Raw genomic sequence first — 12,315 nt, forward strand, 5'->3', positions numbered from 1 at the left:
AAGTCCCTTGGGGTGGGAAGTTAGTGAACTTTCAGAATGGGGGAAGGCGCAGCCGAAGCGAGCCGGAGGCAGGGCGAGGGGGCGCCGCTGGATAGAGCTGGGGGAAGGGCGGAGGTGGTTTCCCGAGTGTCTCCCTCCGGAGCCATCCCCCCGCTCAGCCAGTAGGAGGGAGGAGGCGCGGAGACGGCGCTCACTTCTGCCCTCGCCTGCTGGCTTTCCAGTAAAGATGCGACAGGGAGAGGTGTAGCCGGCTCCGGAAAGGCGGGTGCGGAGCGGGAGCGCGGCCGCCCGGGCCTGGGCGCGGCGGGAGGGGCGGCGGCCGGGCTTGCAGCCCTCGGCCCGGCGGCGGGCGGCGGCGGCTCCTCACTGCACCAACCTGCGGGCGCGGGCTGGCTGGGCCAGCCGCGGCCCCTCCCACCGCACCCCACCCCCTCCGCCGCCGCCGCCCCGGGAGCCGGCCCGGGTCCCAGTCGGTGCCGCAAGGAGCCGGCGAGCGGAGCGCCCGCTCGGGACCGCAGCCGCCGGGCGACGTCGCCGCCGCACCGGGCACTTCTGTCTCCTGGGAGCAAAGCTCCCCTCCCTCCCTGTCCCCTCCCGTTCCCCTTCTCCCCGTCCGTCCCCTCCGCCCCCGCCCCTGCCCGCACCTCGCCCTCCCTCCTTCCACCCCGCGCCTCCCGCGATCGCCCCCTCCCGCCCGGCCGCGCTCCCCGCTGGCGCTCAGCACCCCGCGCTCCCCGCGCCCGCTGGCTCCTCCAGCTCCGTCTCCAGCTCCACCTCCGGTTCCCGCTCGGCCTCCCGCTCGCCCTCCGCGCCCGGCTCCCCGCGCGCCTGTCCCGAGTCCTCTGCTCGCCGGCGGCCGCCCGGTCATGTCAGGATGGAGATCCGGCAGCACGAGTGGCTCTCGGCCTCCCCCCATGAGGGCTTCGAGCAGATGAGGCTCAAAAGCCGCCCCAAGGAACCCTCCCCAAGCCTGACCCGAGTGGGCGCGAACTTCTACAGCAGCGTCAAGCAGCAGGACTACAGCGCCAGCGTCTGGCTCCGGAGGAAAGACAAGCTGGAGCACGTAAGGGCGACTCGCTCCCGGGGGCCTCAGCCAGGCACCTGCCGCATGCACCCTCCCCGTGGTGGTGGCATGAGCGCGCGCGGGGCGCGGGGCGCGGGGCGCGGGGCGCGGGGGCCAGGCGAGGGGATCCTGGCAGGCGCCCATGTCCTAGGTCGGATTCGGGGGCTTCTCTGCCTACAATTTCTTGCCTTAATGACCCGGCTGCGGGGAGGGGAGGACAGGTTCCCTTTCAGGCTCTTGGTCCCCTGCTCACCCGACCTGCCCACCTGCGTCTCCCGGTAGGGTTTTTTTTTTTTTTTTTTTTTGCACGGGGTTCTTGGGGTGCCTGTGCAGGATGAGCAAGAAGGGGAAGTGCCACCAGCGTGGCTCTGAGCAACCCGGCGTTGCATGGTAGTGGGCTTTAGAGCGGCGTTTGCCCGCGTCTTTGGGGGCTGTTTTACTCAGTCCAGAAACTAACAAATTAACAAATGGGTAAAGTTGGCGCCGCTAGCGACCAGCGTGGACCCGCGCACAAGCCATTAGAGTTTTCTGCAGAGTGTCCGCTGGGATGAGCAGTTGGCGATCTTCTCTACTTGAGCCCAACTAGGGAGAGATTTGCGCGTTGCAAGGAGAAAGGCTAAAAACGAAGGGATCGTGGGGCTCCCCAGAAATCCTCCGCTCTGGAGGGTGGGAGCTGGTGAGAAGGGACCTCTGTTCCCAAGGAGTGCCTACTTCACGCGAAGTGAATTGGCTCTGGAGTTGAGCTCCTAAGGCTTGCCATTTTGAAAGAAAGAAAGAAAGAAAGAAAGAAAGAAAGAAAGAAAAAAAAAACAAAAACCTTCTAAAAAGGCGTTTAGTGGATCCACAGTTTCAAATCTGATCCATCAGCATATTCTTAAACCAAATGTTAAAATTAAACTAAGAGAATTATCTCAAGAGTGCAGCACAACTAGCTAAGGAGAAGATGCTATTTCTCCCTGCAGAGCTGCAGAATCCAAATTGAGTCTGCTAATGGAATGTGGAGGTTTCCTTGTATTTGGGTCAGGACGCCAACAATGATAAAAAAGATAAGACCAAGAACTCCTGGAAGTCACGCATTTCCAACTGCTGCACCGACCTGCATCCCATCTGCCCCCCAAAGCGTTCCTCCTGGGCTCTGCGGCACCAACAGTCTTCTTCCCAGGAGGAAACGTGCGAAGAAGGGGCATTTCTCTATTATAATAATCTGAAAGGAACGTCTGTGCCTGCTTTCTGAGGGCCCGATGAAGTCACTGAAAGCTCTAAAATGAAGCTTTGAGTTGGGTAACAGCACTGTTTTGTGTGTAGACAGCCATTTGCTAATGTCAAAAGGATGCCTCATATCCTTAAGACCATGGAAGTCGCTGAAGATTTATAGGATGGCAAGCTGTTTGAAAGGCTACAGTATTCATTAAACATGCCCGCTCCAGAATTAGTGAAGGGGCTGGTGGTGTACATTAGTTTAAAGGGGGCAAACAGCATCTTTATGTATTACATGCAAAGAGCATGTAATCAACCAATGATGTGGTTGATTTTAGTATCAGGGATAACAGTCTAGCCTTGGGAGGGTGATAGAACATATCTTCTTTTTAGTTTCACTCTGAATGTGTGTTCTTTTGCAGTTTGTGCTTTTAGCTGGTCTATTTCCTTTATTCTCTTACTGAAAATCAGTAGTGCAGCCTTCTATGACTATGTCTTGAGTCATGAGCGGTGCACGCATTATACTTAAATGCTTTCTCATTTTTAGATTTTCATTGAAAGTATCAAGTCATACCATGTGGGCCATAGCAGCCTTACCTTTCTGCATGAGTATGGGATACTCAACCTCCTCTGAGGATGGGAGACCAGGGAAAGGAAGATGTGGTTGTTTGAAAGCCTGTGAGCGTCTATGCTTTCTTCTTCACTCAGATACTCCAAAAGAGAGCATTGCATTCATTTTTTAAAAATCACTCTCCTCATTTGATATTTAAATCAGTGTAGCATTTGTTTTACTTTTTCAACTACATTTAATGAGAGATGCATATATCTCTTCTGATGTTTTTCTCTACACCCCCTTTCAACTAGAAAGGGGACTTTAAATAAATTTCTTGGTGGTATTCTCTTGCTCCTTTGAAATATCCACAAACATTTTTAATGAATTAATATTAATAAAAGTGCTATGAAAAATTAAATTAGTATGCAAATGTAAATTTTATTTGAATTCAAGAGCTAGGTATTTATAATATATGTCATGTTGAATGCACTATGATATTTCACATAGTTTGATGGTAATTGCTAATAGAAATTAATGTTTGAGATGTCAAAAACCTATAACAAATGTAACCTGGTATCATTGTTACAGAAAGCATGAAAATGTATTGTTGACTTCATTGTAAACAACATTCTGAACATATGTGACACCTTCTGATTCATATGTTGCAGGGATTAGGATGAGTGTGTCATGTGAAATTCAAAGGAGATATATGGCAGTTTAAAAACACTCTTCTGGTCTGTCTAATCAAATGGATGGCCACTTTTTTATTATGTTGAAAAAATAAATTAATAATCCTGATGGAGATCATATGCCTGAAAACAGCCTACTCAGTTATTTTGCTGGTGCTTTAAAAGCCAATCTAAGTATTAAGGAAATAAATAAGTTATGACTTCAAATGACACACATATTTGGTCATCATAATAACAGAATTTCCTGAAATGAAATGTGGCAGTGTGTGGGCTCTGTCCAGAATTCAGAGGGACAGATTAATCTGAAAGTCAAGAATGTGATATAAAGCAGGCAACTAAAGAATGGATTTCCACCCACTTTGCTAAAAGTGAGAATAATTTATTTCTTCTTTTCTGATTTAAAGGCTACTGGACCAATTCTTAGCTTGGACAAGAAAAAAATGACCCAAATTAGTTGAGGACTGGAATCAATCTTTAAATATGGTTCCTATCACTGGTTGGTCGACACTTGAGATGAATACTTACTAAGAAATAAATGTATACAGGGAATCATTTCATACTAAAATAATGAATTAGAAGCTGTGAGGAAGTCATGTTTTGTAACAAGAATGCTGGACTTTGAATTCCACTTGGAAATTTCAGGAAAAAGTAAAATTGCTGGCTATATACAGAATGTTGTGTTACTAGTTACAAATAATGCTCTTGGTTGTTAAAATCTTTTGTTTCCTGTTCTGCTTCGTAATGTCTAGAACTCTGGGAGGCATTAGGCTTGGGAAACAGTGGAAGTTCTGTTCTCTGTAGGATCCTGTATTTACTTTAGGTCTAATGTAAAAGTGAAGGATTCTGGTCCAGCAAAGCAAGAGGAGCAAGGGACCACTTCCAGACCCTCTAATCCACCCCTGCTCTTGCAGCCTCCCTAGGACTGGCTTGCTTTGGAGGTACTCATTTAATAAGATATGACTATCCCAGAGGATAACATGGCATTAGGCTGGCATCCTTTGGTGCTATATGCTTTTTTGAACAGTTTTCTTTTTTAAAGGGGGAGAGATGCAAAGTCCACTCTACTTTGTTGCCTGGTTTTATGCCAGCTACACTGTACAGAGGTTTCCTGGTGCTATTTATGAAGATGGAGATGCCTTATGTTCTCTCCTGCTTATTCAATTAGCTCCTGTCAAAGTGTGGTTAAGCGTAGGGGCTCTGGTGAGAGGGACCTGGGTTTAGACTTTGATTTCATTTCTTATTAATTCTGTGGGCAAAGGGCTCCCAGTTACCAAGATGCACAACTGTGTTCCCCCTGAGAGAAGTCGCTAGTTTGCCGTGATGAAACAAGACAGTCCATGTCTGTACTGCAGGAACGAACATTCTCCAAATGTCAGAGACTTGGACACCACAAAAGTATACTTTCCACCTCACATATCTCACCTGTGCCTATCGGCTGGGGACCATCCTCATCTTGGTTGCCTTGCCCGATGGAAGCTCCATTCTGATATTTTTTGTGGCTGCCACAGCAGCTAAAGAGCAGTTGGAAAATCATGTAATGATTTAGGCTCTCAATGCTTCCACCCAGAAATCATCCATTCATATGACTCATGTGTATTGGCCAAAGAAAAGTTCATGGTCAAGGCTCGCTTCAAGAGTAGCACAAGGGGATCCAACTAAGACCCAGAAGAAAGAGAACATCTGTGACCAACTCTCACAAGACTGCTGCAGCATACAAAGCACTTAGCGCAGTGTTTGGCCTGGGTTAAATGCTCAACACACAATAACTGTAGGTGTAATGACTTCTCAGGTGCTGCCTGGCTCTTGGGCTGAGTCCTCCCACTCCACCCAAAGAGCTTCCAGATTTCAGATTTGAGATCAGCCTGCATGATGATCCTGGATGCTAAGTGAGTAGGTCCTTTGGTCGGCAAGGCTGGCTCACTGTCCTGGGCCTGTTATACTGTCTCTTTGCCTGGCTTCCCATCCATCCTCTGGGGGCCTGACTCTTCCTGGCTAGTGGAGCCCTTGCTTGCTCCCTGGCTGGCCATTCTGAGGCTGACTTTTCTGGTTCTCACTCTCTTAGCTGATCCCGCTAGCAGAGACCAACTCCTTGTCCTGTCTCCAACCTCTGCTTCTCTTCCCAACTTGTGCTGGTGGAATTAAGTCAAGCAACATTTCATTTATCTGCAAGATGTCTCAGAAAGCCCATTTAAAATGGAAAGAGAAAGCCGAAGACAGATTTGGTAAAGCATAAAAGCAGAATCCTTAATGTTCACACTTGTAGTGAGCCATAGTATCGTGGTTTATTTAGTAAGTGCCTCACACTTAAAAAAATGATTGTTTCCTCTAAGTGTGAATTTGCACCTGCTTAAATAGAGTTTATGTTACCAGTGAATAGTAAATAAATGCCAAGTGCACATTTGCCTCCTGGAATAAATTATTTACACGAGGAGCAAAGGACAAATGGATTGGAGCACACTTGGTCACAGTGGTCTAGGCTCATATTGTGTAATGCCATTTTTGTCCCACGGAGCAGATCCATGAAAATACTGTACCCCACAGAGTGGATTTGTAAAGTGCCAGAAGACAGAGTTCAACCTAAGGGAATGAATCTTTAAAATGTTCCATTAAAAATCCAACAAACAAACAGTCTGGCAAATGCTTAAGAACATTAACATTTACCGGGATCATTTCCTGCGGTTTTAGATAAACAACATAGGCAAGCTATAGGTGCATGCAGGATTCTCTGCCTCCAACTCATCAGTCAAGACATGAAAGTTTAGATGTCTCGTGAGTGTCTTCCAGTGGATCTCAGGACATGTCCATCACTGTCCTGGTCACCACTACAGTCAACATATATCCACCCACTAAGGGACTTCTCTCACTGCAGGCTGACATTGCAGTGTCTTTTGAAGAATCTTTGGTTTCTTTGAACTCTCTTGGGTGTGGCTTGACTTATTTTAACATAATGATAGGGATATATCATATTTAATGTATTTAATTTAAGAAGCACTGGATGATTGCATTTAAGGTTTCTTTTTCATCTCTTCTTCCATATAATAACTACATGCCAATTTCTGGCTAGTTTCTCTAAAAGTTTTTACTCCTTTCTGTAGACTTCCATAATTATCTCAGGTTTAAACTTAAGTAACAGTTTTTAGTTCTTCTCCAAATAAATCCGATGAGTCCTTTGAACTTCTGGGACATGGCAGTAGTCGTAATAAGTTACGTTCTCCTACTGAATTGACTGATAGATGGCATAGTTAGACAGGCGTGGAGTCTGTGGCAAGATCTCACACCAGAAGTGTTGCTTAAACTGTATATATTGAGGACGTTAAAATTACCCAATTGCCTAAGATTCATACCTGCACAGACTACGTGCTAAAAGTTTAGGGTACAACGTAAATGTTGAGGTGCAGTTGAAAGGTCAAACCGTGGCTGTTAAGAGATAGCCCTTTTAACCAAAAAAGCACATTTAAATTGTTCTCAGGAAGAGAGAAAAATGAGCCCAATTTCTAAAATCACAAACCTAGCCCTTCTGAAAGAGAGGAATTAAGTGAAGAATGAGGCAGACTTTCCCAGGTAGCCTTATCTGCACTGGAAAATCTTGCTGTGCCCGACAGTTGAAGTCAGCCCAAGTTGAACTACCTGCCTGGGCATCATGGGACTGGATGTCATGACCATTGGGTGATAAATATATTTCCTTATCCTCCCGAGTAGGCCATGAGTCTTGTGTTTCACTGACTTGAGCTATTACTGTGCTCCCGCTAGTATGTTGTTAGGTCTGATCCAACAATAACATGAGGAGTGAAGTTGAGAAGATGGGACTCATTGACATAAAAAAAGTACCAACTGGTAAACTCATCTCTCACCAGATATTGACTGAGTAGCTTTCACGTGAAAGATACTGTGTTAGGAAGCTGTGAGGTCTTTAATTCAACAAGCACTTATTTGACATATACTGTGTTATTAACAATGTTATTAAATACAAAGACCAGCGCAGGGTCCCTTCCCTGAAGATGTTTAGTTGTATAAACAGAGTTACAATATAATTGCAGTGTTATGATTCAATAGAAAAATGCAAACTATTAATAGTATAAGAATACTGCCTTCAAGGGACTGGTTGTTTAGATGATAAAGTATAGTTTAAAAAAATAAGCAGTGGATTCTGTCATACATAATGATAATGTATCATAACAAAATTCATTTTATTCCAGTAATGCAAAGTTGATATGAAATTTGAAAATCAATTACTATATTTTATCATATTAATAAAATAAAAGAGTAAGACCATACAATTATCTCAATAGAGGAAGCAAAAAGATTTGATGAAATTGTGTACCCATGCATGATACAATTCTCAACTGACAAGAAATAAAAGCAATCTTTACTATTCTGATAAACAATTTATTTAAAAAGAATCACAGTTAATGGTGAACTATTGAAAAATTATCTGTGCAGATCGTGAGTGAGACAGAGATGTCCACGGTCATCGCTTCCTGTTAGCGTTGTACAGAAGTAATAGACAATACAATAAGGCAAGGAAAGCAAATAAAAATATAAGAATTGAAAATGTGTAACAACATTGTCACTGTTAGCAGACAATATGATTGTGTACATTTGAAAATACAAAAAAATACTGCAGATATACTTAATGAATTAATACTGTCACTGGATTTATCAGGACCACTGGATTCAAAGCCAATATGCAAAATTTAGTTATTAGAAATTCCAATCTAAAACTTAAAAAATTATCATTTACATTAGCATAAAAATGTCAAATACTTAGGAATAAATTTAATAAAATCTGGTAAGACCTCTTTTTAATTCTCCCCTAAATTGACCTATAGAGTAGATCCATTTCCAATTAAAATGTCAACAAGTTTGTGTGTGTGTGTGTGTGTGTATTGAAAAATGATTCTAAAATTCATATGGAAATGCAAAGTGCCAACAACCCAAGACAATCTTTTAAAAGAAGAACAAAGCCTGCTTCCAAGTATCAAAACTTATTCTAAAGCTAGATTAATTAAAGCAGTGTGGTGTTGGTGCAAGGATAAACAAATAGATCAATTGACAAACTAGACAGTGCAGGAACAGACCTGTGCAGATATAGATACTTGATTTATGATAAAAGTGACTCTGTAATGCAGTGGAACAGAGATAATCTTTTCAGAAAAGGGTGCTGGGTCAGTTGTATATCCACATTAAAAATACATACTCATTTATGTTTTAATATGAATCAGTTTAATATGAGTTGTAAACCTAAATTGGAAAGTGAAACAATGAGGCTTCTAGAACAAATATAATAATAAAAAATGTCTTCATTAACTTGACTAAGGAAAAATTTTGAAGCTGTTTTAATAATCCTAATTTATTAGATTAGTAAACTGTACTATATTAGAAGTGCTCTTGTCCATAAAATATTTGATTAACAGCATGAAAGACAAGTCACAAAGTAGAAGGATATATATATAAAAAATTTACTTTGGAAGAATATATTTTTAACACACACTCTGACAAAGAGTTTTAATCCAGGATATGTAAAGAGCACCTACAAATCAATAAGAAAAACATAGACAGCCCAACAGGAAAGTGAGGAAGACACTTGAACAGGAACTTCACAAAAGAGGATATCCAGATGGGCAGTAAATGCATAAAGGTGCTTGATGTCATTAGTTACCAAAGAAGTAAAAATTCACACAAAATTTATACACCATTATTCAAACACAAGAATGGCTGAAATTAAAATAAATAATTGACAGTGACCAACGTACTGATGAAAATGGGGAACATCTGTAGCTCTCATAACTTCTCGTAGGACTTCATTCATAGCTGCTTTGGAAAACTGTTTGCAGTATCTACTATATTAAACACATCTTTTAATATTTTAACCTATAAAATTTAAATTCTGTGTACATATCAAATAAATGTGTGCTCAGGTTAATGGAAGACATATACACAAATGCTTACTGAAGCATTATTTTAGTTGTTCACAGTAGGATGCATCCCTAATATTCAACTATAGTTGAATGGACGATATATTGTAGCTTATCCATACAGTGTAATACATTCAGCACTTAAAAGAGATTATGTATCTGTTGCATCTGCATGCAATAATGTGGATGACTCTTTCAGGCATAGTAATGAATGAAAGAAGACAGACATAGATAGTATGATTCCATTTATGTCAAAAAACAGGCAAAGCTGGCCAGGTGTGGTGGCACACGCCTGTGATCCCAGCACTTTGGGAGGCCGAGGTAGGTGGATCACCTGAGGTCAGCAATTTGAGACCAGCCTGACCAACACGGTGAAACCTCGTCTCTACTAAATACAAAAAAATTAGCTGGGTGTGGTGGCACATGCCTGTAATCAAAGCTAGTTGGGAGGCTGAGACAGGAGAATCGCTTGTACCTGGGAGGCTGAGGTTGCAGTGAGCCGAGATCGCACCATTGCACTCCAGCCTGGGCAACAGTAGTGAAACTCTCTCTCTCTCTCTCTCTTTCACACACACACCCACACCCACACACCCACACCCACACACATACACCAGGCAAAGCTAAAGCTGGGAGCTAGGTAGGACTCAGAATTAGTGATTACTTTTGAGGGTAAAATGGGCATGAAGTAGGCTTCCAGGGAGCTAATATTGTTCTATCTCTATTTTTAGGTGTTGGTTACAAAGTAAACGTTTACAGAGCTATACACGAAGATTTGCATCTTTATGTATATTTCCATGATAGTTTACAAAAGATAAATAAAATGCCTACAGTGCCCTTAGCCTTGCTTACTGCTTCTCTCCAGCTATACCTCCTCAGACTATGCTTCTCCTGTCCTACTTTCTCTAACCCGTGGAGGTCTTTGGCCTTGATGTTCTCAGTCACTGTTGTCTTCATGTGGGTGACTGCTGCTTGTCATCTCCCCTGTATGGCTTCCTGGGTCCTTCCCTCTCCTCACCTCCCCATCGGCTTTAGACAACCTTCCCTGTTACCCCATTGCACATAAGACAGTGTATCTAGTTGGATCTTTATTTGCCTTTCCCACTAAACTACTCACTCTTTAATAAATTCTCTTTTTTAGTAGAACATCTATTATTTTATTCAACAGGAGGGAAGATAAAACAGATAAAACTTTTGTTTTTTCTTTTTCTTTTTGACTTTTTTTCAACTTTTAGGTCTTGGCGGTGGGGGTACATGTGAAGGTTTGTTACGTAGGTAAACACATGTCACGGGGATTTGTTGTATCATATTATTCCATCACCAGGTATTAAGCCTGGTAACCAGTAGTTATCTTTTCTGGAGTTCCTTCCAGGAGCAATTGTTTAGTGAATTGTGACCTTCTTGCTTCAGAGACCTTAAATCATTCCTTGTCCAGAGAAGGTTATCAAGGAAGGCTTCACTCTTGGTGATGGTTTGTACTGGCTTAAGGACCTGGAGGAAGAGCTGCTGGTTGTAGGACTGGTCTGAATTTAGACTTTCGAGCAGAATTTGGACAGCCAAAAACTTGTCTGGGAGAGCAGTGACTGAACAAGTATATCTGGGGACAGAGTTTGTTTAAGGAAGACTTGGGTGTAAAAACACCCACAGTGGTAGATTAATGGGCTTGAGGACTTGGAAGATACTGGGCTTTATTCTGTAAGCAAAGGGGAGATATTTGAATAGATACTTTATTTGGAAAGCTCAGGTTTCAGAAAATCTGGTGGCATGCAGTGTTGAGGAATGAGATTCTAGAATTGTGGAGAGCAGTGTAACATCTCTTTTAGTGGTCCATATAGGAATTGTGAAAAGGGAAGTAAAAAGAGGTGATGGAAGTAGAAAACTAATGAGGCATCTATGCAAGAAGTATTGTAAAATAAGAGCTCATAAGACTTTCTGTTGAATTGGATCTGGTGAGTCTGAGCAAGCTCATTCATTCAGGAAACATTTATTGAGTGCCAGGGATGTGCCAGAAATTGTGATTGGCATGATGGACACAAGAATGAACAGGGAAAATTCCAAAGACTACTTGAGAGTTGGAATTCTGCTCTTTGTATCTTGGACCCAAGCCATTATTATGGTCTTGATTCATATTATCCTTCTTAGTATAATTATAATTAACAAACATTCCAATACCTACTGCCTACAGGGAGTTGAGCTTCAGACTTTGGAACATTCAGTATATATGAGCGGGCCTTTGGCGTCAGGTTACTTATGATCTGGTTGTCTTTCAAGACTCAACTTACATGTCATCATTTCTAAACCTAAAGCCTGGTTGGGTGTCACTCCTGTGTGGTCCCATAACATCATGGACAGCATGTTATAACTCTTAACAATACTGTTTTTTTTTTTTTAATTGACTGATTGTCTATCTTTTGCCCTCAATGGAAAGTTTTTGAGGGCAGCAATGGTATCTTATAAGAATGTACTGTTAATGCCAAGTGCAGTGCCTGGTAGATGCCTAATATTGATTAACTTGATTATTGAAACAGCAGGTAAAGGAATGAATGAAAGTGTGTTGAGTAAGACAGGACTTAGACACTGGAGTGAAAGAATAAGATGGCATATGCTACCTGCTAGATAAATGCTACAGATGTTATATGCAACAAAGATTCACTGGAGGCTGAGTACAGGTGACTCAGGCCTGTAATCCCAGCACTTTGGAGGCTGAGCTGGGAGGATCGCTTGGGCTTAGGAGTTTGAGACCAGCCTGGACAACATAGTGAGACCTGTCTCTACAAAAGATTAAAAAATTAGCCAGGTGTGGTAGCATGTGTCTGTATGCCTGTAGTCCCAGCTACTCAGGAGGCTAACGTGGGAGGATTACTTGAGCCCAGGAGGGCGAGACTGCAATTAGCCATGATT

General features: G+C 42.9%; 1 protein-coding gene across 3 annotated transcripts in view; it reads left to right on the top strand.

The window, feature by feature from the left end:
- The first annotated feature begins 715 nt into the window (after positions 1-715).
- PLD5 (phospholipase D family member 5) overlaps positions 716-12,315 on the top strand; it is a 421,542-nt gene continuing 409,942 nt past the window's right edge. For all 3 annotated transcript variants that reach the window (XM_005539658.5, XM_074025901.1, XM_074025909.1), the window contains exon 1: positions 716-1,063. In XM_005539658.5, coding sequence (XP_005539715.1) covers positions 875-1,063 — 189 coding nt within the window. In that variant the 5' untranslated portion in view covers positions 716-874. The remainder of the gene's footprint in view (positions 1,064-12,315) is intronic.

The sequence above is a fragment of the Macaca fascicularis genome, chromosome 1, assembly GCF_037993035.2.
Source record: "Macaca fascicularis isolate 582-1 chromosome 1, T2T-MFA8v1.1".
NCBI classification, from domain to species: domain Eukaryota; kingdom Metazoa; phylum Chordata; class Mammalia; order Primates; family Cercopithecidae; genus Macaca; species Macaca fascicularis.